The sequence below is a fragment of the Danio rerio genome, chromosome 17 (genome assembly GCF_049306965.1).
Source record: "Danio rerio strain Tuebingen ecotype United States chromosome 17, GRCz12tu, whole genome shotgun sequence".
Taxonomy (NCBI): domain Eukaryota; kingdom Metazoa; phylum Chordata; class Actinopteri; order Cypriniformes; family Danionidae; genus Danio; species Danio rerio.
Genome location: NC_133192.1, coordinates 9,725,382 through 9,752,322, shown reverse-complemented (window position 1 = coordinate 9,752,322; position 26,941 = coordinate 9,725,382). Strand labels below are relative to the sequence as shown.

At 32.8% G+C, this 26,941-nt stretch overlaps 2 protein-coding genes across 26 annotated transcripts in view; both read left to right on the top strand.

Moving 5' to 3' along the window:
* Positions 1-4,572, top strand: part of ctbp2a (C-terminal binding protein 2a) — a 131,342-nt gene extending 126,770 nt beyond the window's left edge. For all 24 annotated transcript variants that reach the window (XM_068214450.2, XM_073927484.1, XM_073927481.1 and 21 more), the window contains one exon: positions 3,146-4,572. In XM_068214450.2, the coding sequence (XP_068070551.1) occupies positions 3,146-3,326 (181 nt within the window). In that variant the 3' untranslated portion in view covers positions 3,327-4,572. The remainder of the gene's footprint in view (positions 1-3,145) is intronic.
* A 4,416-nt stretch (positions 4,573-8,988) lies between these two features.
* On the top strand, positions 8,989-26,792 carry krtcap3 (keratinocyte associated protein 3). Of its 2 annotated transcripts, none has more exons than XM_068214526.2 (6): positions 8,989-9,082; positions 12,527-12,711; positions 15,554-15,613; positions 16,890-17,087; positions 20,172-20,306; positions 23,120-26,792. In XM_068214526.2, the coding sequence occupies exons 1-6, from the start codon at positions 9,070-9,072 to the stop codon at positions 23,213-23,215; spliced, it is 687 nt and encodes a 228-aa protein (XP_068070627.1). In that variant the 5' UTR covers positions 8,989-9,069; the 3' UTR covers positions 23,216-26,792. The 2 variants fall into 2 exon arrangements, with proteins under 2 accessions (XP_068070627.1, XP_073784270.1); XM_073928169.1 differs by having other exon boundaries at positions 8,989-9,114.
* Positions 26,793-26,941: the final 149 nt, after the last annotated feature.

Below are 26,941 nucleotides of genomic sequence, written 5' to 3'. Positions count from 1 at the left end.
AAAGACAAAAGGTCCAAACATTGATCTAAATTAGATATTAAAATAATCTTCTTAATGTTTTATGACTGGAGTCAGATAAAATGAAAGATAAATATCTAGAATCTGAACACCAGCAGATCTAGTCTACCGATAGATACTGTAAGTGTTCAAAAGGCACTTTTTGAAAAGACTTTGGAAAAGGTGAAATAACCCATCAGAGGTTACCATATACAGTAGGTCAAAATCAACTCATTATCCCTCAAAACAAGTTTGATAATGAGGTGTAATTGAATTAAATATATGTATTTAGTTCACTGAAGCATGCATATTTATTTTTACAAACTACTGAAATTAGGTGACCCCCCCCCCCCCATATTTAATGTATAATTAGCACCTGGTTTAATGTGATGTATTGGTGTTATATGTTACGCTACAAAAACCTTGTAACAAATTGCCAGTACATTTTCTATGATTTTACAGACTTCTTTCTATTTATATTATTTCTTATACATTATATTTTTCCTTCCGGAGAAAGTCTTATTTCTTTTGGTTTGGCAGGAATAAAAACAGTTTTTTTTTATACATTTTTAAACTCAATATTATTATTGTAAGATTCAGCCAGTTAGTCTAATGACAGTGTTCATGAACCTATAAACAAATGTAATAGTTAAGAGTAAAGACAAAAGGTCCAAACATTGATCTAAATTAGATATTAATATAGTCTTCTTAATGTTTTATGACTGGAGTCAGATAAAATGAAAGATAAATATCTAGAATGTGAACACCAGCAGATCTAGTCTACCGATAGATACTGTAAGTGCTCAAAAGGCACTTTTTGAAAAGACTTTGGAAAAGGTGAAATGACCCATCAGAGGTTACTGTATAGGTCAAAATCAGCTCATTATCCCTCAAAACAAGTTTGATAATGAGGTGTAATTGAATTAAATATATGTATTTAGTTCACTGAAGCATGCATATTTATTTTTACAAACTACTGAAATTAGGTGACCCCCCCCCCCATATTTAATGTATAATTAGCACCTGGTTTAATGTGATGTATTGGTGTTATATGTTACGCTACAAAAACCTTGTAACAAATTGCCAGTGACTTCTTTCTATTTATATTATTTCTTATACATTATATTTTTCCTTCCGGAGAAAGTCTTATTTCTTTTGGTTTGGCAGGAATAAAAACAGTTTTTTTTATACATTTTTAAGGTCAATATTATTATTGTATGATTCAGCCAGTTAGTCTAATGACAGTGTCCATGAACCTATGAACAAATGTAATAGTTAAGAGTAAAGACAAAAGGCCCAAACATTGATCTAAATTAGATAATAATATAATCTTCTTAATGTTTTATGACTGGAGTCAGATAAAATGAAAGATAAATATCTAGAATGTGAACACCAGCAGATCTAGTCTACCGATAGATACTGTAAGTGTTCAAAAGGCACTTTTCTTGAAAAAAAAATAGATGTTTTTAATCTACTTATAGTCTAAACTCGTACTGAAGTGCTTGTTCATGCTTTGGTTACATCACGGATTGATTACTGTAACTCGCTTCTCTCTGGTATTCCTGATAAATAACTACATAGAATACAGTTGATTCAGAATTCAGCAGCTAGGATAGTTACCTGCTCGCGTACTTCTGATCACATAACTCCAATTCTCTTTCACCTGCACTGGCTTCCTGTTCACTATCGTATACAATACAAAATCCTTCTCTTAACATACAAAGCTCTTCATAACCTGGCCCCTCACTATCTTTCTGATCTTCTTCAATTGTACACTCCTTCACGCTCACTGAGATCATCTTCTGCCGAACTGTTATCTGTCCCACACTTTAAGATGAAGTCATTTGGAGGCAGGGCTTTTAGTTGTACAGCACCAAAGTTATGGAATTCCCTGCCTTTGCACATTCGCCAGATGGACTCTATTTCCAATTTAAAATCTCAGATAAAGACGTTTTTGTTTTGTTTAGCTTTTAATGATTTGCTGGTTTAATTATGCTGATTTTTACTTCATTTTTACTGCTTGTATTTTTATGATGTACTTTGTAACGGTGGCCCTTTCTTAAACCCCAAGTAGGTAATATTTAACTTTTTGTTCGGGTGCCAGACAGAATAAATCCGTCAATATATTACAAATTTAACTTTAACCCAGATAGCAATAAGCCACCGACTACAAACTATACTAAACATAACACACAAAAATACACAAAAATTTTACACAAATTCACCAATTGAGTATGCATAGAAATATTTATTTTTCTATCACTGAAATATCACTACCAATAGATCGCTCAAAAGCACAATTGAAAATAAACAGCTTTATGAAAACATTATGATGAATTTATACCACACTCACAGAAGAATTTATCCACTGCAATCACAACCATAATCAGTATTTACTAAGTGAAAGAGTAATCTGCTGTAAGGTGTCCTTGAGTGCTTTGAAAGGCGCCTAAAAATAAAAGGTATTATTATTATTATATATTTAAAAAAAACCTGAAAAGTGCTTGAAAAGTCCTTAAATTTGACTTTGAAAAAAGCTAAATAACCCATCAGAGGTTACCATATAGGTCAAAATCAGCTCATTATCCCTTAAAACAAGTTTGATAATGAGGTGTAATTGAATTAAATATATGAATTTGGTTCACTGAAGCATGCATATTTATTTACACAAACTACTGAAAATAATTCCCCCCCACCCCCCATGCTTAATTCGCACCCTGGTTATAATGTGATATATTGTCTGGGCTGGTGTTGTATATTACGCTACAAAAACCTTGTAATAGGCCGCCACTACATTTTGCCAGTTACTTTACAGACTTATTTCTCTATATTTTATTTCTTATACATTACGTATATTGTTTCAATCAAGTAAAATGTCAATAAAAGTCACTTTGTTAAACTGCAGAGTTGAATTTTCAACACCAAAAGTCGACAGAGCAGAGATCAACATCCCATAATGCAAGTCACAGGCGTAAATAAACAAAAATATCTGATAATTAACAGCTACAACTAATAAAAATAATACTAATAATCATTCTAATAATAATAATACTAATAAAGAGGATTGATTAATTAATAATAATAATAATTTGCCTTTACTGTACTGTATATAACGCTAGTATACATGTCCTTATGTTTTCTTGCTCAGGTTTCCTCCTGGAGCGGTGGGTGTATCTCCTGGTGGCATGGGTGGACAAATAGAGGGCATGATGCCAGGCGGGCTGCCCAGCGCCCATCCCCTGCCGCCCGGCACCCAGCCCAGCCTCGCCCCGTCGCCCACCCAGCTCCTCAAACACAACGACCATAGAGAACACCTCGCCAAATCCTAACCAGTCATTCAGCAAAACTGCAAATCAAAGAGACTAAGAGACAGTGAAAAAGGGTGAACGAGCAATCAGCTGCACCGGAAAACACACACACACACTTCACAGACGTCTCTCCACTGTCGTCTTCAGCATTTTACTGTCCATTTCTGTCGTTCTGTGAAGGGGAGGAGATTGTTTATATATGTTCCGATGCAGGTGGGCGGTGCTTTTTTTTGCCAGAAGGGGGAGTGGCTAACTAACCACGCCTTCTTTTTTCCACAAAACTCGCGGTTCAAAATGTTGATCTCATACGCCACGCACTTCGTCTTCCTCCTCCAGGAAGAAGAAACAGGACTCAATGTATTCAGTTATGCTTATTCTTTCTTTACATCCACAGAATTAGTGCTCGTCTTTGTTTCAGTGTTTAAAAAAAAGTGCTCGATAATAATTAAAATATATATAAATATACGGTGTATCTATTGAGAGAAGGGGCAGAAATGAAGATGATATTGTAACTATTAGCTTGTTTTCAGATGTTTTCGTAGCTGATCTCGTTTACAGACTTGCACAAATTCAACAAGCACCAGCTCAGAAACCACTCCGTCTTTTAGAGCACACTATTTTACTGATCAATTCAATTCAGTGACTTGAAATGCAAACGTCAGGTTTTTAAGATATATCAAGTTTTCCAGAAAAATAAATAAATGGCAATTTGGATTTGAGTGCATGTCACTGTTTGATTTCACTTTATTTTTGTGTCTGAAATCCCACTAAATTGATGGCAGCTCACACAGAAAAAAAAGGGACTGGAGTGAAAAACCGCCCCGTCTCAGGAAGAACATTCCCCGGTTACTCCACCACACACATCCAAATCCCATCGCTCCTTCCCATCAGCCTATACCCGAGGTATTTTTATAGATCTGACATCATCCAGTGCGTTTTTTTTGGTGTTGAATGTATGGCAGTTCAATTAGATTTGTATCGTCTAGTTTAATGTTTTTTGTAATCATACTTTCCTGTGATCCTCTCCCTGTTCCTATTATTTGATTTTGATTTGATTTTTGGGGTTCTTTATGTGGAAGCGCACTGTTCGGAGCTCATCGTGTTGTTTATATGCAATATTCTGAGATCCTCGGCCAACTCCAGTCAGGTTGGCTCCAGAACTGTAGGTTTGGTTTTTAGTGTGAGTATTTGTATTTGTTTATTGTACCGAGGTGAACATTTAGCATACAGTACAGTTCAAATAAAAATACCATTCTGACTTTCTGTACTTTTGTGTTTGTTTTGGTTTACACACACGTTTAGGAAGGGCAGGTTCGCATCTTCTGCATTGCTGTGACCTTCAGATGGCCCTTCAGATGCTTCTGTAGGACACAAGGGGTCGCTGTGGCTCTGGGTTTATATTGTATGCACTAATGAGAATATATTCAGGTGTTTTAATGGCCTGTTGCAAAATAACAAATCACAGTAGATTCTAAGCACCCTTGAGTGTTTTCAAGAAGTCTCTAGAATTTTTTTATTAAAAGTAAATGTGTTCTTTCTATAGATATAGTTTCTATCTATCTATCTATCTATCTATCTATCTATCTATCTATCTATCTATCTATCTATCTATCTATCTATCTATCTATCTATCTATCTATCTGTCTGTCTGTCTGTCTGTCTGTCTGTTTATCCATCTATCCATCTCTCTTATCAACCTATCTATCTATTAATCTATCCATCCATCCATCCATTCATCGACCTGTCTATCTATCGACCTATCCATCAATCCATCCATCCATCCATTCATCCATCCATCTAATGTGTGTGTATATATGTATATTTAATTTTAATAGTAATAAACTGAATCATAAGAAAGTTAACATTGAGAATAGTTCACAATAAATTTAATATCTAGAGACTCCTTGAACCATTCAAGGTGCTTAAAATAGTGTGATTTGGTATTTAATATGATTTAATTATAATGTATAGTAATTATTTATTCATTCATTGTCTTGTCGGCTTAGTCCCTTTATTAATCTGGGGCCGCCACAGCTGAATGAACCACCAACTTATCCAGTAAATGTTTTACCTTAAATGTTTATGTTTTGTCCCATTACAAAATTACACAAACTAACACTAGTTTTTTTTGAACGAGTGTTTTCGAGGAGTCTCTAAATGACAGGAATATTGTGAAATATTCTCTGAATCATTTTATATATGAAAAATAAAAATAAATGTGGGCAAAAAGGTTGTTGTTTTGAGTCCTAGCAGGGTCAGCTGGCATTCCTGTGTGGAGTTTGCATGTTCTCCCCGTGTTGGCATGGGTTACCTCCGGGTGCTCCGGTTTCCCCCACAGTCCAAAGACATGCTATAGCATTCCCAGACTGATTTTGTGTGCATGGTATATGGTCACGTATATAAATATGTATATAATATAATATAATATAATATAATATAATATAATAAATTATAATATAATATAATATGGCAATGCAGTGGTGCAGTAGGTAGTGCCTCACAGCAAGAAGGTCCCTGTTTCGAGCCTTGGCTGGATCAGTTGGCATTTCTGTGCTGAGTTTGCATGTTGTCCCCATGTTCGCGTGGGTTTCCTCTGGGTGCTATATAATAATTAATTATTCATTTTAATTATAATATGAAATAATCATATATTAATAAATATTTTATATCAAATTTTAACAATATAAAATATTTTGTAAAACAAAAATTAGATGCAAAAAATGTAAGTATCTGCTAAAAATTGTAACATTGCTTTTGGCTAAATACTTTTGGACTACTTTAAACAATAAATATATTTTTATACATTTAAAAATAATATAAACTGTCTGAAAACATGGATTTTATTTGAAGTTTGTTCAGTTTTTTTCCTCATTTTGTCATGCTTTCTGTATAATCAAGGAATAAGACCTGTTCATGATTTCTGTATGTTTTATCAGTACCCCTTGACCACAAAACCAGTCATAAGGGGCCTTTTTTTTATAACATAATATAATATAATGTGGTGACGCGGTAGCGCAGTAGGTAGTGCTGTCACCTCACAGCAAGATGGCCGCTGGTTCGAGCCTTGGCTGGGTCAGTTAACATTTCTGTGTGGAGTTCTCTCCGTGTTCGCCTGGGTTTCCTCCGGGTGCTCCGGTTTCCCCCACAAGCCTAAAGACATGTGGTACAGTTGAATTGGGTAAGCTAAAATTGTCCATAGTGTATATGGAATAAGTTGGTGTTCATTCCACTGTGGCGACCCCTGATGAATAAAGGAACTAAAGAAGGCTGAAAGAAAAAGAATGAATAATATAGCCCAAAATACACCACTGCAACATAAGACTGATTTTATGGTATAGTGTCGAATAGAATAGAATAGAATAGAATAGAATAGAATAGAATAGAATAGAATAGAATAGAATAGAATAGAATAGAATAGAATAGAATGGAACATAACGCATTTTTCAATGTTCTGCTGGTATGTGTTCACGCTTTGTTTTACTCCATGATTTGCTCTGTGCTGATATAGGGTGTGTCTTCGGCATATGCTAGGACTTTGGACACTGCCGTTGTTTTTATGAGTGTCAGTGGATCACAGAAGTCAGCTCTATCATTGTTTAAATAGTTCGCATGGACAGACAGATGCCAGACACTGTTTTACTGCTGTAGTTTATGCAGAGAAGCTAAATATACTTCTGCATTAAGTAGGAAAACAGCACAGCCATAAGAGGAGATTAAGAGTTTGTATTATAATAGCTGTATGCAAAGCCAGCAGTTCATAAAACACGAGTCATAGTTTATTGATTTTATATTTTAATTAACCATTTCTAATCAAGTCTGAGTTTATTAAAGGCATATACAATGAAATAAACCAGATCGTATTTTGCAGCTGGCTAAAGTAACTCAAATTTAAAGATGGACTTAGAAGAAAATATATGCGTTATAATTAGAAGTCAAAGACAATAAACTAATGTTTTGCGTTTACTTAGGCTATTAATCGAAATATTATATTACAAGGATAAATCATATTTCGCTTCTCCACTCTGAGTATGACGTAATAAATATGATTTATGCATATGATATTTATATTAATTGTCTAATTTTGTTTGTGTGTTTTTCATGTATTTAAATAGATTTTTTTATCAATACTTAAAGAACTGAGTACAGAACAATACAAATACAAAGAAGAAAGATAGAAAGAAAAAAGGTCAGGGGTGTACAAAAAACTAATATAAGTAAGACAAACAAATATACTCTCACCGGCCACTGTATTAGGTACACCTGTCCACATGCTCATTAATACAAATTTCTAATCAGCCAATCACATGGCAGCAACTCAATGCATTTAGGCACGTAGACATGATCAAGATGATCTGCTGCAGCTCAAACTGAGCATCAGAATGGGGAAGAAAGATGATTTAAGCGACTTTGAACGTGGATCGGTTGTTGGTGCCAGTCGGGCTGGTCTGAGTATTTCAGAAACTGCTGATCTACTGGGATTTTCACACACAACCATTTCTAGGATTTACAGAAAATGGTAAGAAAAAAAAAAATAGTATAAAATATCGAGCGGTAGTTCTGTGGGCACAAATGCCTTGTTGATGCCAGAGGTTAGAGGTGAACAGCCAAACTAATTCCAGCTGATGGAAAGGCAACAGTAACTCAAATAACCATTCGTTACAAATGAGGTCTGCAGAAGAGCATCTCTGAACACAAAACAAGTCCAACCTTGAGGCGGATGGGCTACAGCAGCAGAAGACCACACCAGGTGCCACTCCTGTCAGCTAAGAACAGGAAACTTAGGCTACAATTCACACAGCCTCACCAAAACTGGACAATAGAAGACTGGAGAAATGTTGCCTGGTCTGATGAGACTCGATTTCTGCTGAAACATTCGGGTGATAGTAGGGTCAGAATTTGGCATCAACAGCATAAAACCATGGATTTATCCTGCCTTGTATCAGGGATTCAGGCTGGGGGTGGTGGTGTAATGGTGTAGGGGATATTTTCTTTGCATACTTTGGGTCCATTAGTACCATTTGAGCTTCATGTCAACGCCACAGCCTACCTGAGTTGCTGACCATGTCCATCCCTTTATGACCACAGTGTACCCATCTTCTGACAGCTACTTCCAGCAGGATAATGCACCATGTCAAAAAGCGCGAATCATCTCAGACTGGTTTCTTGAACATGACAATGAGTTCACTGTACTCAAATGGCCTTCACAGTCACCATATCTCAATCCAAAAGAGCGCCTTTGGGATGTGGTGGAACGGGAGATTTGCATCATGGATGTGCAGCCAACAAATCTGCTGCAACTGCGTGATGCTATCATGTTAATGTTGACCAAAATCTCAGAGGTATATTTAAAGGATTAAGGCAGTTTTGAAGGCAAAACGGCATCCAACCCGGTCCTAGTAGGGTGTACCTAATAAAGTGGCCGGTGTGTGTTTGTTTACGTAAACATAGGCTAAAACGGTAAGGGCCTTGTAGAATTACAGAATCGTAAAAGTTTCAAGAAAAAAAACAAAAACGTTTTTGCTTTATGTTGTTCGTGTAATGATCTAGTTATTTTAGTATAGCAGGACAAAATGTTTCTTGGTTAATAAATTTGCATCTCTGAAAGAGTTTGGAGGACGGAGGGATGACCTTTGTACTCTGGCTCCTCCCTCTTCCGCTGCACAGGTAACTTGCGCATGACGTCAGAGCATGAAGGGAGGAAACTGGCTGTGTATGATCTCCAAGTTTTTCCTTTCAAACAGAGGCTAAACACACGGATAAAGATATGTGTGATTTTGGTAAGAACGCCATTTTCTTCGTTTTATTGCAGGTACGGGAGTTATCCTTGTTTTATAGTTTGATTGAAGCCGTAAAAGAGAGAAAAGACTCCAACAAGCTAACAGTTATTTGTTCTCGTAAAGTACGAGGCTGGTGGAATATTTACATTGACCTCTTTTATTCTTTTTGGAGAAAGTCATATTTATAAGCTGGATTGAATAATATTTGAGAATTGTGTGATTTAGACAGAATTTCGCTCAAACTAACAAACGAAGGAAAATGCTTTACCTTCATACACATATATAAACACACGAAAAATACTATAGTACTTTATAGTACACGCTGTAGTGTTTTTGAACCATACTTGAGTGCATGGTGCATTATATACTGTATGTATTGTGGTTTATATAACAATTTAGCAATGGAATTCTACAGCACACAGTTTTAATGACTATTTTGTAGTAACAAATACTGTAATGCACTTGAGTTTTACTACAGTAAACTGCGTTGTGTTGTAGTGTAATATACCCTACAGTTGTAGAATACATTTGGTAAATTGGTTTATGTTAGGAATTTAGCAACCATGGAATTACCACAACAGATTAATTCAAGTACTTCACTTTAGTATAGCTCAAAAACACAAAATTATTTACTATAAACTGGGAATGTTAAGCCAATGTGTGTTACAGATAATTTTTATGGTTGCAACACAAAGTTCAAGCTTTATTGAAAATAAACACTACAAGTTAATTTTTCCACGACTGATCAAAAATCAGTGCAAATACCCAGGTAGCACGTTTTTTTTTTTTTTTGCAATTCAGTGACATCTTGAAATGATATTTCACCCAAAAAGTGAAAACGAACTCCTTTTGAATGAATAAATTTCTGTATTTAACATGGACAATGCACAAAAATTGCATTAACCTCAAAGAGGAAAGATGCACTGTGCCAGGTTGTAGCAGGATTGCTATTTCCACCTGCAGTCCCTGGACAGGTAAAAATTCAAACAATAATATCCAATTAATTAAAAAGTCAGTTTAAAACATTCAGGCATAATCGCATGTAAACTAAAACACTGACAAATCAAAAACATCTCACTCAGTGTGTACAAATTTGATTTGACAAAAACCACCTCCTAGTCAGGCGTGAAAACATCTCATGATTTGTACATGTGATTATTTCTGATGGGAGAGAAATCCATTGATTCGCGGCTTTATAAATAAAAGAAGATTGACCTAAAGAGCTCTTGTGTCTAGGGACAATACATTTCCCTCTTACCACAGAATGTGCCATTTGCAATGTTTTTTCTAATTTGGAATTTTTGTAACAATGGAGACGAAAGATTGTGAAAAAAAAAAAAAAATATATATATATATATATATATATATATGTATATATATATATATATATATATATATATATATATATATATATATATATATATATATATATATATATATATATATATATATATTTTTTTTTATTATTATTATTATTTTTATTATTTTTTAATGATATATGTATATTTAATAATATATGTATATAATAATATTATCAAAACTTAAGAGACTTTTTGTTTTAAGATATTACAGTGATGGTACAACCAAGGCTTTTTATCATGAATTTTAAGTGCTCTCTTGAATAATGATTCCAATGGTGTTAAAGATGATTTACATGCCTGAGACCAGCTAGTTATACAGTACAACAAATGTGGAACAATCATCCATTCAGTCATTCATTCATTTTCTTTTCGGCTTATTCCCTTTATTAATCTGGGGTCACCACAGCAGAATGAACCGCCAACTTATCCAGCATATGTTTTATACAGCGGATGCCCCTCCAGCTGCAACCCATCACTGGGAAACACCCATACACTCTCATTCACACACATACACTACAGAAAATTTTAGCCTACTCAATTCACCTGTACCACATGTCTTTGGAATTGTGGGGAAACCGGAGCACCCAGAGGAAACCTACTCGAACACAGGGAAAATATGCAAACTCCACACAGAAACAACAACTGACCCAGCTGAGGCTCGAACCAGCGACCTTTATGCTGTGAGGTGACAACACTACCTACTGCGCCACCGCATCGCCATGTGGAACAATCATAGTATTTAAATACATACCAGAGGCCTGATAGGTCAGATAATCTCTGATATGTTTAAAATTGTTTGAATCTCAGTGTGGTAGCAAGTTTGTTTTAATATGAATTTTAAAATTAAGGTTTGAGTCCAACGTGATGCCTAAATATTTGAATTCAGTGACGTTTTTAATACTTTGCCCTGTTAAAAAAATTCTAAAACATTTACAACTTTATACCTATTTGAGAAACACATGGATACAGTTTTTTTTCACATTTGAGGTGAGATTTGAATTTTGCAACCTTTTAAAAACATTTTGCATTTCATTTGTTAATTTAGTAGCGACTTCTATTGGATTTCGTTCCATAAGTGTAAAGCACAGCATCATCAGCGTACATTAATAAATCAGCATCCATGCATAAAGCTGCATCGACGCAGTGGCGCTGTAGGTAGTGCTGTCGTCTCACAGCAAGAAGGTCGCTGATTCAAGCCTCGCCTGGGACAGTTGGCGTTTCTGTGTGAAGTTTGCATCTTCTCCCTGCGTTCGTGTGGGTTTCCTCCATGTGCTCCGGTTTTGCCCACAGTACAATGACATGTGGTACAGGTGAATTGGATATAGGCTAAATTGTCCGTTTCCCAGAGATGGGTTGCAGCTGGAAGGGCATCAGCTGCGTAAAACATATGCTGGATAAGTTGGCGGTTTATTCCACTGTGGCGACCCCAGATTAATAAAGGGACTAAGCCAAAAAGAAAATGAATGAATGCAAAAAGCTGGTAAATAATTTAAATAAATACTAAAAAGTAAAGGTCCTAAAATAGGTCCCTGAGCGGCACTTCTAATTTAATTGGTTTAAAGGTTTTAAAATTTAAATTTAAAATTGAAACCCTGAACACATTGACTCCGATCCCTCAAGTACGATTTTATCCAATTTAGTGTTTGCTTTGAAAGGTCGTAATTGTTTATTTGTTAATTAAAATATCATGGTTAACATTATCAAATGCCTTGCATAAATCAAGAAAGGCTGCTCCCACCACTCCCCCTTGATCTCAATTTGTCTTTATCGTTTCTAAAAAGTAACAGCAAGCTGTCTCAGTTGAATTTTTTATTTTTTTTTCTAAAACCAATCTGCATTTTTAAGTTAAATAAGATATTTTGAAAAGTGTTGGAAACCATTGACTTTTTAATAGTAGGACAAACAAACACTATGAAAGTCAATGGTTACAGGCTTCCAACTTTTTTCCAAGATAATTTATTTTGTGTTGAACTGAACTCAGGTTCAAGTTGTGTTTGTGACAGGTGAATGGTGTAAAAGATGATATCATATCTTATTTAGTGTGATTTTTGAAAACACTGAATGAAATCATGCTCTTTTCTAGACAAGCAGAAGGGCCCTGGGCGGCTGATGAAGAAAGGACTGACCCTCATCGTCATTGGTCATGTTAACTTCATCCTCAGTGCAATTGTCCATGGCAGTGTATTACGCCATGTGTCCAAACCAAGCAATGAGATCTCTACAGAATACACTGTATCAAACATCATCTCCGTCTCATCAGGACTGTTGGTAAATATATACTTCTCCTACACCTTATTTTTGGTCTCTCAACTTTTGGTGTTATTTCATGTCATGTATATGTGTGATGCTTTCTACATCTCGAGAGATTATTCGCTCAGAAAGTGTATGATCAGTGCATGTCTCTTGAATGTAAATCAAAACGGGGTGGTGAGTTTATTTATATTTTAATAAATTTTTTTTAAGTGTTTATGCCAAGAATTTACATTCAGTAACTTTACATTTTTATTTTCAGTTCATTCACTGTCTGAAAACTCAAGCTTATTCAATATAAGTTTATTTGTGTAACACTTTTTTAGGAGTCTCAAAAATAATACATTTATAAACGACAATTCATAGATCCACATCACCATTCACATTCGCAAAATCTAAATCGTAAATTTAAAACACGATTTAAAAATACAAAAATCCAATTCATAATTTTAAAACACAATTTGAAAACACACAGATGCAGTTTATAATTTCAAGACACAATTTAAAAACACAAATCCAATTCATAATTTCAAAACGTGATTGGAAAACACACAAATCCAATTCACAAATTCAAAACACAATTGAAAAACACACAAATTCAATTCACAAATTCAAAACACAATTAAAAAACACACAAATATAACTCGAAAATTCAAATCACTTCATAAACACACAAATCCAGTTCACAAATTCAAAACACGATTAAAAAACTCAAATTCAATTCATAAATTTAAAACATGGTGTGTGTGTGTGTGTGTGTGTGTGTGTGTGTGTGTGTGTGTGTGTGTGTGTGTGTTTGTGTGTGTGTAAGCAAATCCAGTTCATTTGGCGAAAATATATATGATTTTTACTTGTGAATTCTTGTGAATTGTTTACAAATTGGATATTGTAAATGTGAATTGTGCTGTGTGTGCGTGATTTTTATTTTGTAAATGCATTATTTTTGAGTCTGATCTGGTTCCATACTTTTTCATGATAATTATTGTTTCAAAGAATCATTGCTTTACAAAAAAGTGCACAATATGTCATTACAATCAAATGTTTATGCTTTAAAACTTCCATAAAACTATCAAAAAATAAATTCGGATTACATGATTGGTTTAATCCAAACCCTCTATAGAGACAGGATTGCTTTATATGGTAAATATATGTTTTTTTATACTAGTTATATTTATACACTAATAATTGAACATAAAGAGGTATGCTTAAGTTTCTTCTTGACACACAAGAACAAGCCTCAATAGTTCTTGCAGAAGCTCAAAAATGAAACTCACTTTTCATAATGAATCAAGCATCTGTGACTGCGCTTGAATATTGAGGTAAAGTTGGTTTTATATTCACACATTCGTTGATTTTTTTTGAATAGTGACAACTTCTGACATGCTGCTTTTGAATATTCGGTGTGGAATCACATGCAAGTATGACTTGAAAACACAAAACAACATTAGTACCATTTATTTGACTGTGAACAATGTTGTATTTTGATAGTCATTGACTGCTAATATGATCTCTATTTAGAATTTGTAAAGAATACTTTTCTAAAATTGTATTATTAAGAAAAAAGTCTGAATGGGTGAATATGAAACCAACTTTACCTCTATGTAATGCTGATGTAAATGTGAGCTTTCATTTTTGTTTTTGGAAGAATTTTTTGAAGCTTTCAGGGAGTAGATTTTCAATGGAGAGACAGAAATTCCTAAGATTTAATTACAAACATCATCTTTATTTGTAAACCGAGGATGAGCAGTTTGTTGGTTTTATAACAGTGTTAGGTTGAGCAAATGATATCATATTAGCATATACAATATTGGCTTAAGCTGTTAGAGGAAAGTGTATTTTTAAATACAGTTGATGTCATAACTAAAATTACATAAAAAAAAAAAAAAAAGTATATAAAAAAAAAATATATATATATATATATATATATATATATATATATATATATATATATATATATATATATATATATATATATATATATATTTATATTTATATTTATATATTTATTCCACATGAAATTGTCACAGTATTTCCTATAATGTTGTCTTCTATGGAAAGTCCTATATATATATATATATATATATATATATATATATATATATATATATATATATATATATATATATATATATATATATATATATATATATATATATATATATGTATATATATATATATATTTTTTTTATATATATATATATAATGTTGTCTTCTATGGAAAGTCCTATATATATATATATATATATATATATATATATATATATATATATATATATATATATATATATATATATATATATATACATATATATATATATATATATATATATATATATATATATATATATATATATATATATATATATACATATATACATATATATATATATATATATATATATATATATATATATTTTTTTTTTTTTTTTTTTTTTTTAATATATATATATATATATATATATATATTTTTTTTTTTTCTTGAATAAAAGCAGATTTTAAATTTTTTTTTAAACAAATTTTAAAGTAAATAAAACTATTTGCCCTGCCTTAAGTTTTTTCCTATTGTCTACAGATCAAATAACTTGCAGAAGTAACCTTACTTCCCTAGTTAAGTCTTATTAGTTATTAGTTATTAAAACTATTATGTTGAAAAATGTGTTGAAGTCTGTCTACTCTCCGTTAAGCAACAGTTGGAAAATATTTTTAAAAGAATTAAATTTACACATTAGCACTAATAATTTTCAATTCAACTTTATACAACAACACATTCAACGTATGTTTCCTGGGCAGTTTTAACATTTTCTATTTAAGAAAATGAAATGCTCAAACCAAGTCATGTTAATCTTTTTCTGTTTCTCAGAGCATTGGAAGTGGAATTGTTGCCATATTGGTGTCAAGGAATATTGCCAATTGGAAACTAGTAAGTAAGACATACAGTCAAGGCCAAAATTATTCATACCCCTGGCAAATTCTGATTTAAAGTTACTTTTATTCAACCACCAAGTTTTTTTGTTTTTTTTTCTTGACTGGAAATTACATGGTCTTCTCCCAAAAGATAAACATATTCTTGTGGAAAGCCCTATTTTTAACATTATCAGAGATCAATTTTTTTTTATCTGGAAAGGCTTTAATGAAAATATTTTTAAATGTGAATCCTTCCTAATTTGTAAAGTTTTTATAAAAGTTAAAGTTAAAGTTATTAAACCACTGTTTTACATCAGAATTTGCCAATTATTTGAATGAATAATTTTGCTTGTCTGCATGAGTGACAGTTTTGTAAATACATTACCTGACAAAAGTCTTGTTGCCTACCTAAGTTTTATGAACAACAAATAATAACTTGACTTGGCCTTTTGAATTATTTCATTAGGAGAGTAAGATCTCACTTTGCTTAGTCACTTTGCTTAGTTATTTCTGTCACTGAACAGAAATAATGCCCAGTATAGAATATAAAGTCATGGTGCAGTGGAAAAAGAGTTAATATTGTGTCTGACTCCATCATGAGCTTGGAGGACTGCATCCATACATCTCTGCAATGACTCAAATCACTTATTAATAAAGTCATCTGGAATGGCAATGAAAGCGTTCTTGCAGGATCCCAGAGTTCATCAAGATTCTTTGGATTCATTTTCAATGCCTCCGCCATCTTCCCCCAGACATGCTTAATAATGTACATATCTGGTGACTGAGCTGGCCAATCCTGCAGCACCTTGACCTTCTTTGCTTTCAGGAGCTTTGATGTGGAGGCTGAAGTATGAGAAGGAGCGCTATCCTGCTGGAGAATTTGCCCTCTCCTGTGGTTTGTAATGTAATGGGCAGCACAAATGTCTTGAGACCTCAGGCTGTTGATGTTGCCATCCACCCTGCAGATCTCTCACACGCCCCCATACTGAATGTAACCCCAAACCATGATTTTACCTTCACCAAACATGACTGATTTCTTGAATAATCTTGGGTTCATGGTGGTTCCAGTAGGTCTTCTGCAGTATTTGTGATGATTGGGATGGAGCTTAACAGATGATCCATCAGAAAAAATCTACCTTCTGCCACTTTTCCAAATGATGAACTAGAAATCAAGTTATTATTTATTACTCTTACAACTGGGATCGAGGACAAGACTTTTGTCAGGTAGTGTATACTGTAAAATGCCACGTTTCTCCAGTGTTTGACAGCTCTGTTGTTCTGCTTTTCTGTAGCACATCGGTCTGTTAGTGAGTTCCTTTCTGAATGCTCTGCTCACGCTGGCGTGTTTACTGGGGCTGATTCTGGCCATCAGTTTGACCATTTCAGGAGACGGGTCAGCACTCATGAAAGGATGTAATTCCACTAATATGCCTGTGAATGCACGCTCTCCGGTCATCGTCAACTGCCCTTTTGATGCCACACGCATCTATGTGAGTCTTATCTTGAAACTAAACCCGTTTGAAATATATCTGTAGTCAAAATCATTCGCCTTCCTATGAATTTTATTTTTTTATTTTATTTTTTAAATATTTCCCAAATGATGTTTAACAAGAGCAAGAATATAATATTTTTATATTTCCTATAATATTTTTTTTCTGGAGAAAGTCTTATCTGTTTTATTTCGGCTAGAATAAAAGCTGTTTTAAATTTTTTTTAAAAACATTTTAAGGTCAAACGCATTAGCCCCTTTTAAGCGATATATTTTTTTGATAGAACAAACCATTATTATACAATGACTTGCCTAGTTAACCTATTAACCTAGTTAAGCCTTTAAATGTAATTTTAAGCTGAATACTAGTATCTTAAAAAATATCTAGTGAAATAATATTTACTGTCATCATGGCAAAGATCAAAAAAATCAGTTATTAGAAATGAGTAATTAAAACTATTATGTTTAGAAATGTGTTGAAAACAATCTTTCCTTAAAACAGAAATTGTGGAAAAAATCAAATGATTGCAATTTAACAGGAAGGCTAATATTTAAGTAAATAAAATTGGCTAATAAAATATTTTAACTGTATGTATGGACAAAAGTTTACAACATCAAAAGTGAGTACACTAGGGTTGGGTCGATAGACGATCACGATGCTGAGCCGGCATCACAATCCTGTGCTCCACCCAGAGGCGTAGCACAAAATGCGGGTGGCCCCCTGCACGGATTATTGACGGGGGCCCCTGGTAAAGCAGCGGAAATCACAGGGAAATGATGGAAATATTTAAAGACTATTTATTTATTTAATTTGTTATTTATTTATTTTTTACATACATGTTATTACCTTTTTGTTGTTACTCACAAAGTGTGAACAATGATTTAAAAGTTTTTTTTTTTCAAGAGTTGTTGTTTAAGTTCATTTAAGGTAAGTAGTTCGAACAAACACCAAACATTTTTTTGAGTGTAATACAGCTTTTTTACATAAGAATATGTCCTGTTTATGTATTTTTTCTGTTGAAAAAAAAGAATAATGACATAGTGAAATTATATTTTTTATTACCATTTTATTACCAAAAAAAATTCAGTGTAGCAATATTATATACCCCAAACAAATATTTTCATGCATATTTAAACAAGAATTATTTGATAAAATATTAGGACTCTATTTGTTTAATTTATTTAATTAATTTATTTATTTCATTTTATTTTATTACAATTTTTTGTTTGTTTTTTTATAAATCACAAAGTGTAAATAATTCAGATTTAAAATGATATAGCAGGGTTCATACAGTACTGGAAAACCTGGAAAAGTCATGATATTTCGAAAAAGGCATTTTCCAAGGTCTGCAAAAGTTTTGGAAAAACAAATAAATTTTTGGAAAAGTCATGAAAATGTGTTTAACAATTATCTGTGTTACTGAATATATTTGAGACGAACTTGACTTATACTTGTCACTTTATTTAATGTGTAAACTTAAAAAATATATATATAATGGGTAAAAGAAGCAATAACTTTAAAAATCAAAGGCAATTTCAGCTTCGCCTCTCTTTCACTCACTTTCACCATAATTCAAGATGCATTTTGAGTGTCGTGTCCAGAAACAACATCCAACTGCAGAGGTAAGATTTTGTGGGTGCTAAAGGATAATTTGTACTAATCTTAAGTCTTGTAAAAACACAAGCAAACATTTATAAAATTTTCACGCAGACAACAAGATACTTTCTAAAAACTATTTTATAGATATGAAAAGAAATATAAGCTACATGGATTGTCACATTTTTTGAAATGCTGTAACAAATTTGTACGTGCATTTTTTTATTTATTTACCGAGTGTAAGTAGACATTACATGAAACACGAAACAAGATCATGAATATTTACCTGAAAGTTCTGGAAAAGTAATAGAAAAGTCATGAAATTTTAGTAGTAAAAATGTGTATGAACCCTGACATTTGTGTTCAGATCATTTGAATTTAGTCTTTTTTTCTGTTCTTTTCAATAACAATAAAAAGAATGTTCTGATAAGTGTTTTTTTACATGTCACAGTTTTTTCTCTAAAACTAAAATTTTCTTGAATAATTCAAGCCCCTAGGTTTTATCCATTTGTCAGAACGATGTTTTTACGAATGTAAAATTTATTAAAATCTATTATTATTATTGATGTTTTGTTATACAGTGTGGAAAATTAGTATTGAACAGGTCATGTTTTTTTCTTGAAAATATTATTTTGACATGGAATTAATTTGGATTTTGGTTAAATCCCAAACAATACGAACATAAAAATAAAACTAAACAAACAAATCTGAAAAATGAGTTGTGTGTGATGACAATGAAATGACACAAGGAGAAAGTGCTGAACTACTGAAACGTATTTAATAATTTTATATGAATTATATATGAATTTTTATATATTTTCTTTCTCTGAAAGCATTTGAGAGTTTCCTTGGCTGTGTTTTGGATCATTGTCTTGCTGAAATGTCCACCCTGGTTTCATCCTACTGCTTATGTAGATGTTGGACTGAAGCAGCTGATATTCATTTACACTGAGGAAGGGCAGAGGGTTGCTGAAGAACCACTGAGAGATTTCAGCTGCTGTCTGGGCTTTCACTGCCTTTCTACACCTCCCTTTCTTCATGTGTTCAACACTTTTTCCCTGCGTCATTTCCTTTGATTACACATAACATCATTTGTAATCTAATTAGTTAAGTTTTCTTAGCATATATGAGTTTCTTTGGTTGTTACCAAGATCTGGGAAAAATTTCAAGTCAATGGCTCCTTTAAAATATGGTGACGTGTTCAATACTTACTTTCTCCGCTTTATATGTTGCTAATATGTTGATTTATTTTATCATATTATTATTTTTAAACTTGTTTATGTAAAAAATGTATAATAGACAGTTACTTGCTTTTAATATGCTTTCTATATTTATACAATAACTTTATGTAAAGTTTAATGTGATGCAGTCACCAAAATGGGACGTCTCGTTTTTGACTTCTGCATTAATACCCAAATGGCTAGTCTGTTTTTGAACTAAAATATATTTAAATCCTTAACTAACTTTCTCCTTTTGTTTGTCACCCAGGACACAACTCTTGCTCTGTGGTTCACCTGTGGTGCGTTCACTGCAGTGGAGGCCGGTCTGTCCGTTTGGTGCTTTATTGTGGGTCTCCAGTTAAGAGGCATCGGCCCTTGTGCACAAAACTACATCAGAGAGCAGGTATTCACAACTCTCAGTATTCATGCTGACAGCTAAACTTTTGAACCTGCTATGTAAAAACCATAATCATCCTCGCAGGGATTTTCTGTGAATCTAACAGATTATGCAAATGATTCAGCAGAACTCATTTAGATGCATGAGGTAGAAATAAACAGTTACATTACATTCAGCGCACTGCTTGTTATTAAATGTGCAAGTAAGTAATTTTATGAGAATGTGTAAAGATTTCTGGTTCTTTAGTGCTTATTATTTATTTAGAATTTTTAAAATTCACTCACCGATCACTTTATTAGGTATACCTGTACATGACTATATATATATATATATATATATATTTACACACACACAGTTGAACCCAGAAGTTTACATACACTCTAAAAAAAGGAACATAGCCATTTTTTTAAAAATGTCTGATCATAAATCATACTAAATATTTACTATTTTAGGTTTGTTAGGATTACCTAAATTACTTACATTTGCTAAATGCCATAATAATGAGAGATTTTTTTTGCGAATTTCTTATTTCTAGACGGTCAAAAGTTTTACATACATTTCCTTGGTATTTTTTTAGCTTTGCTTTTAAACTGTATAACTTTGGTCAAATGTTTTGGGTATCCGTCTTCCTCGCAAAAGCTTTTTCAACTCTGCCCACAAATTTCCTATAGGATTGAGGTTAGTGCTTTGTGATGGCCACTCCAAAACATTTACTCTGTTGTTCCAAAAAGGACATTTTAACTAATTCAGCAGTATGCTTAGGGTCATGGCCTGTTTGGAAGACCCATTTGTGGCCAAGTTTTAATTTCTTGGCTCAAGTCTTGAGATGTTGCTTCAATATTTCTACATAATGTTCTTTCTTCATGATGCCATCTAAGCTGTGAAGTGGACCAGTTCCTCCAGCAGCTTAACAGCCCCACAACATGATGCTGCCGCCCCCATACTTCACAGTTGGGATGGTGTTTCTAGGCTTGTAAGCTTTCCCCTTTGTCCTCCAAATGAAACACTGGTCATTATGGCCAAATCGTTCAATCTTAGCTCCTTCAGACCACAGGACATGTCTAAAAAAAGTTTTCTTTTTTCCAGTGTAATTTACCTAATTGTAATCTGGCTTTTTTGTTGATTCTGACTTGTTGATTTTCCCATGTTGTCACACAAGAAAGCAGTGTGTTTGAGGTTTTTCTTAAATACTATTCAACAGTTTTAGTCCCTCCAATTAACTTAAATGTTGTCAATTAGCCAATAAGAAACTTCCAAAACTTTGACATCATTATCTGGGCTTTTTCAGAGGCATAATAATCCTAATGTATGTAAACTTATAACAATTTCTCGAAACGTATATCTCTCATTATTCTGCTATTAAGCATAACTGAAACTAATTTGATAATCCTAACTTACCAAAAAGAGAAGAAGTTTGGTCACATTAACATCTGACTTTTTTCCAAATGGTTGTGTGCCTTTTTAATCAGTGTATGTAAACTTTTGGTTTCAACTGTGTATTTATATATATATATATATTATATATATATATATATATGGGGGGGGGGGTCTCGTCTTCCTCCTTTTTTGTCCTTGGCTGCTCACACGCCTGCCTTTTATTATTAGCAATCCTTATAATGCAGTTCAGTTTAAGGAGTTAAACATGTAGACTGCTGCAGGTTGTGATATTTTGTTGTTAAGCTTGCTTCTATGATTCTATGTTTGAGTAAAATTGTACATTTTACCCTATTGTTTCTTTCATTGGCTTTCCTGTTATGTCCTGCACTGCATGTACATAAAAGAACTCTAATTTGCATTTAAATTTAGCAGTCAACTAGTTGTTAATTTTCATTTTGTACTAACAGCAGAGTTGTTATAAAGCTAAATTCAGTTGTTGACCACGCATCACTAGGCATGGGATAATAAACGGTTTCAAGGTTTACTGAGGATCTGGAAAAGTTAAGGTTTTAAAACAGCAAAAATTTACCATTTTTCCGGTATTTGTACATTTTTTAAAGTTTTTACGGCTATTTTATATAGTTTTTAAGGGCAACCGTATCTCCAGCAGTAAAGGAGCCTCCACATTAAAAGCTACCGGTCACACTGCAAAAAATGCTTCTTTTACTTAGATTTTGTGTCTTGTTTCTAGTCCAAATATCTCACAATTATTAAATCAAGAAGAATTATCTAGACAAGCAAAACATATTGTCTTGTTTTCAGCAATAATGTGCCAAAAATTAAGTAAGTTTTTACCTAAAACAAGCAAAATAATCTGCCAATGGGGTAAGCAAAATAATCTTATGTCAAAAGGAAAAACAAGATTGTTTTGCTTACCCCATTGGCAGATTATTTAGCTTGTTTTAAGAAAAATTCACTTAATTTTGGCATATTATTGCTGAAAGGAAGGCAATATGTTTTGCTTGTCTAGAAAATTCTTCTTGATTTAAGAATTGTGAGATATTTGGACTCAAAACTAGACAAAAAAACTAAGTAAAAGAAGCATTTTTTGCAGTGCAGCCCACGATTCAGCAAACATCTGAAAAACAAATTGTTATTGATTTATTTGTGTTATTTAGCCTGACATGTTTACAGTTACAAAACATTTTAGATATTTTTTTAAATATCTTGTGTTCAATGGGGAGAAAGTTTTTTGCCTGGACATTTAAAAAGAACCTCTTTTAGAGCAGTAATCACAATGCCGTCATTTGTTTATCCAAGCTTATCATACCCTCAGAATCTTATACCAGCCCATGCCTACTTGTCACTCATGTACATTACTGAAAGAAAGATGACCTGGCAACTGCATTTTAGTTCTTCAATGTGATTGTTTGTTATAACAGCTGGAGGAGGAGGCACAGGCATCCAGATCAAAGATGGAGGAAGACCACACAACACAAGGAGTGCGTCTCATTGCACATCACTCAGCCAGCCCTTAAAGAGAGAGAGAGACAATGCTGAAGTTCAGGTGGAATATTTACATGCTGTCTGTGATTATGCCTCTGTAGTGAAATACACCATAATGGTAGATTTCACACGGAGCAACATTTTGTATTTGTGTTATTTGATAATGTTGTTTTTGTAGGTTATTTGAAGCACTGAGGTTATGATGCAGACTGTGTGTCAATTAAACTTAAACTTTAGGAACGCTCTATTTTTTTAAAACATAGGCACATTTTACAATGCTTCAAGAGTTAAACAGTTGAGTTGTATTATTGTTAGATCCATTAAACTGATCTCCGGGTGGGGTGGGAACACTTTTAGCTTAGCATAATTCATTGAATCGGATTACACCATTAGCATCTCTGTCAGATAAAAAAATAAAGAATGAGAGTGCACTCAAAAAATGAGTGCTGCTTGCTTGTTCAAACTACTTATTTAGAATAAGCTGAATCAACACAATTCTTTTTTGCGGGAGGGGGCAACTTAATTGTATTATGTTCAATCTGCTTAAATTTTTTATTGGAATTAAGTTAACTTTAAGTTAAGTTTTTATGTAAGGACAACATGAAGGGAATTGTTTAAAACCAAGCATGTTTTACAGTGTATAGTTCCTAGCCATGTCAGCCTAGATAATAGCAACATTTAATTTTTCGTCAGATTTAGTAAATGATGCAACTACAGCGGAGTCAAGCTTTAAATATTAAAATGATCAAATATATTTTTGACTAAACCATTTTCAGCAGAGATGTTTTTATTAGATGCAATGAGAGAGTGAAATTCTAAAATCCTTTTTGAAATTGAGTGAGATGCTAATGGTCTAATCCAATTTAATTATCTATGCTAAGCTAAGCTAAAAGTTCTCTGAAATCGACTAAATGGATTACAGAATGTTTGTAAAAACTTGTAAAATGAGCATATATCCAAAAATACTTGTTCCTTTAAATAAGTTAGTTAAATCTTTTCCGTCTACTATAGATTGTAATTAATCCCAAAACAACATTGACGGTGTTCATTATGTAGTTTTTTATGTAGTTACAAATTATCTCATCATTTTTTGACTAAATCATTGTCAGCAGAGAGGTTTTTAATGTTAGAAAAGCTGCTTTGTTGCCAAGTGTTGCCCTGTCGTTTTAATATAAGCAATGAAATTATAAATCACTGAATCCTTTTTTTAAATTGAGCAAGATGCTAATGGTCTGATCCAATTCATTGATTTATGCTAAGCTAAGCTAAAAGTTCTCAGAAACTGACTAAATGGATTAGAAAATGTTTGTAAAAACTTGTAACATGAGCCTGTTTCCTAAAAATGTTGAGTGTTCCTATAAGTAAGTTAAATTTTCAACCAAATTGTTTTCTAGCTACTTCTATAGATTGTAACTAATCCCAAAACAACATAGACGGTATTAATTTATGTTGTTACAAAATTTTTTATTTATTTATTTTTGACTAAACCATTGTCAGCAGAGATGGGGCTTTTTATGTTGGAAAGGCTGCTTTGTTTTCAAGTGTTGCCATGTCCTTTTATTATAAGCAATGAGAGTGTAAAACCATCAAATCCTTTTTGAAATTGAGTAAGATGCTAGTGGTCTAATCCAATTCAATAATCTATGCTAAGCTAAAAGTGCTCGAAGATTGGCAGAATTGATTTAAAAATGGTAAAACTCAACTGTTTAACTTGTAACATGAGCCTATTTCCAAAAAAAAGTTCAGTGTTCCTTTGAAAAAATTCGGTTCGAAAACTCAACTTATTTAAGTCTCTTTCTATAGATTGTAATTAATCCTTAAAACTACACAATGAATACAGTCCATGTTGTTTATGTAGTTGCAAATTGTCTAAATATTTTTTTAATAATCCATTGTCAGCAGAGATGTTTTTAATGTTAGAAAAGCTGCTTTGTTGCCAAGTGTTGCCCTGTTCTTTTATTATAAGCAATGCATAAAATTATTGAATCCGTTTTGAAATTGAGTGAGATGCTAATGGTCTAATCCAATTTAATGATCTATGCTATGCTAAGCTAAAAGTGCTCTGAGATTGGGGGAATTGATTTAAAAAGGCTAAAACTCAACAGTTTGACTTGTAAGATCAGCCTATTTCCAAAAAAGATGAGTGTTTCTTTAAATAAGTTAAGTTTTCAAACCAAATCTTTTCAGTTTAGTTGTATAGATTGTAATTAAATCCAAAAACAGCATATACTGTATTCTTTTAGTTTTTTTATGTAGTTACAAATGATCTTTTTTTTTTTTTTGCTAAATCATTGTCAGCAAAGATGTTTTTAAACTTCAGAAAGGCTGCTTTGTTGCCATATCCTTTTATTTTAAGCAATGAGAGTATAAAATTATTAAATTTAATTTGAGCAAGATGCTAATGGTCTAATCCAATTCAATGATCTAAGCTGAGCTAAAAGTGCTTGGAGATAGGCTCAATGGATTCAAAAATGTTTGTAAAATGAGCCCAAATCCAAAAAAAAAATTTGAGTGTTTCTTTAAATACGTTGAGTTTTTGAACCAGTTTTCTGTCCATTTGTATAGATTGTAATTAATTCCAAAACAAACAACGTAGACAGTTGGGCTGCATGATATCGAAAAAGTCAACAAAGTCATTTGTTTTTCTGCAATATTGTGATATGAATACAGTTTCAGCAGAGGATTTAAATAGATCTTTTTAGGAAGAATTCAAGTACATAACTTGAATAATGAAATGTAAATATAGTCTTCATTGTATAATTAATTCAATAATAAAAAAAAAAAACAAGTAGTACTATTTCTTGAGTCAGAATATGTTAAACTCTCTTGATTGAGAGCCACAGACCTTAAAAACATGTCAATGATAAACTTTTGCTCCATTGAGGTTAAAATCTCCAATGACTGGCTCCTGGTCAAATATAATTCCAATTCCACATTTTGACTATTGTGGATGCACACATTACAATATCGTCGCTGAAGCAATATAATGTGCAGCCCTAATAGACTGTATTCACTATGTAGTTTTTTTATGTAATTGCAAATTTGTTTTTGTTTACATTGAAACTTGTGCATAATTTCAGAATTAAGTTTTCTAAAGTGAGCTTTTGTATGCTTAAAAAAGATATTATGTTATTGTTGTCAGATATACTGAATATCATTGTATTTTAGTTTGAAAGGATGCAACTGTTTTGACTACTTAGTGCCAAAGATTGATCTCTTTATTGGCGGTAGATATACAAATATTTCATTGGCAGTGTGTCAGAGTGCCGTGAGAGACATTAATGGCTCAATGATGCAGGGAAAATCTCCCATTGGCAGATGATCCAGCGTGATTTAAGTAGTTAATGCTGAGGGATAGAGACATGACTGACAGTCAAAACAAAGAGATTTCCCTCTCCATGATCTGTGGGATTTCATTTCAAAACAGTGTTTGTTTAGAGAGCCGTCATTTTGCTTTTAATTCCTGACGGATTACAGAAAAGTCCCTCATTCCAATGCAGAACCTTTAATGTCTACATTTCATTTTATTACGTTTTTTTTTTTTTGATCTTGTATGTATGTAGTTGTTATCAGTGTGCGTTATATTTGAATAAATACATATTGATATGACCAACAGAGTGTGCTCCATAATCATTGAATATTGTTTCCATTAGGTTTTCATTTTTATTTTATTTATTTAATTTTTTTAAGATACAGACGGAATTATTAGCCAACTTGTGAATTTCTAGATATTAATAATAATAATGGCATGACATTTC

Coding starts and splice junctions, on each gene's coding strand:
- krtcap3 (XM_068214526.2), top strand. Junction 12,712..15,553: donor CCGTCTCATCAGGACTGTTG/GTAAATATATAC, acceptor TCTGTTTCTCAG/AGCATTGGAAGTGGAATTGT. Junction 20,307..23,119: donor AAAACTACATCAGAGAGCAG/GTATTCACAACT, acceptor TTGTTATAACAG/CTGGAGGAGGAGGCACAGGC.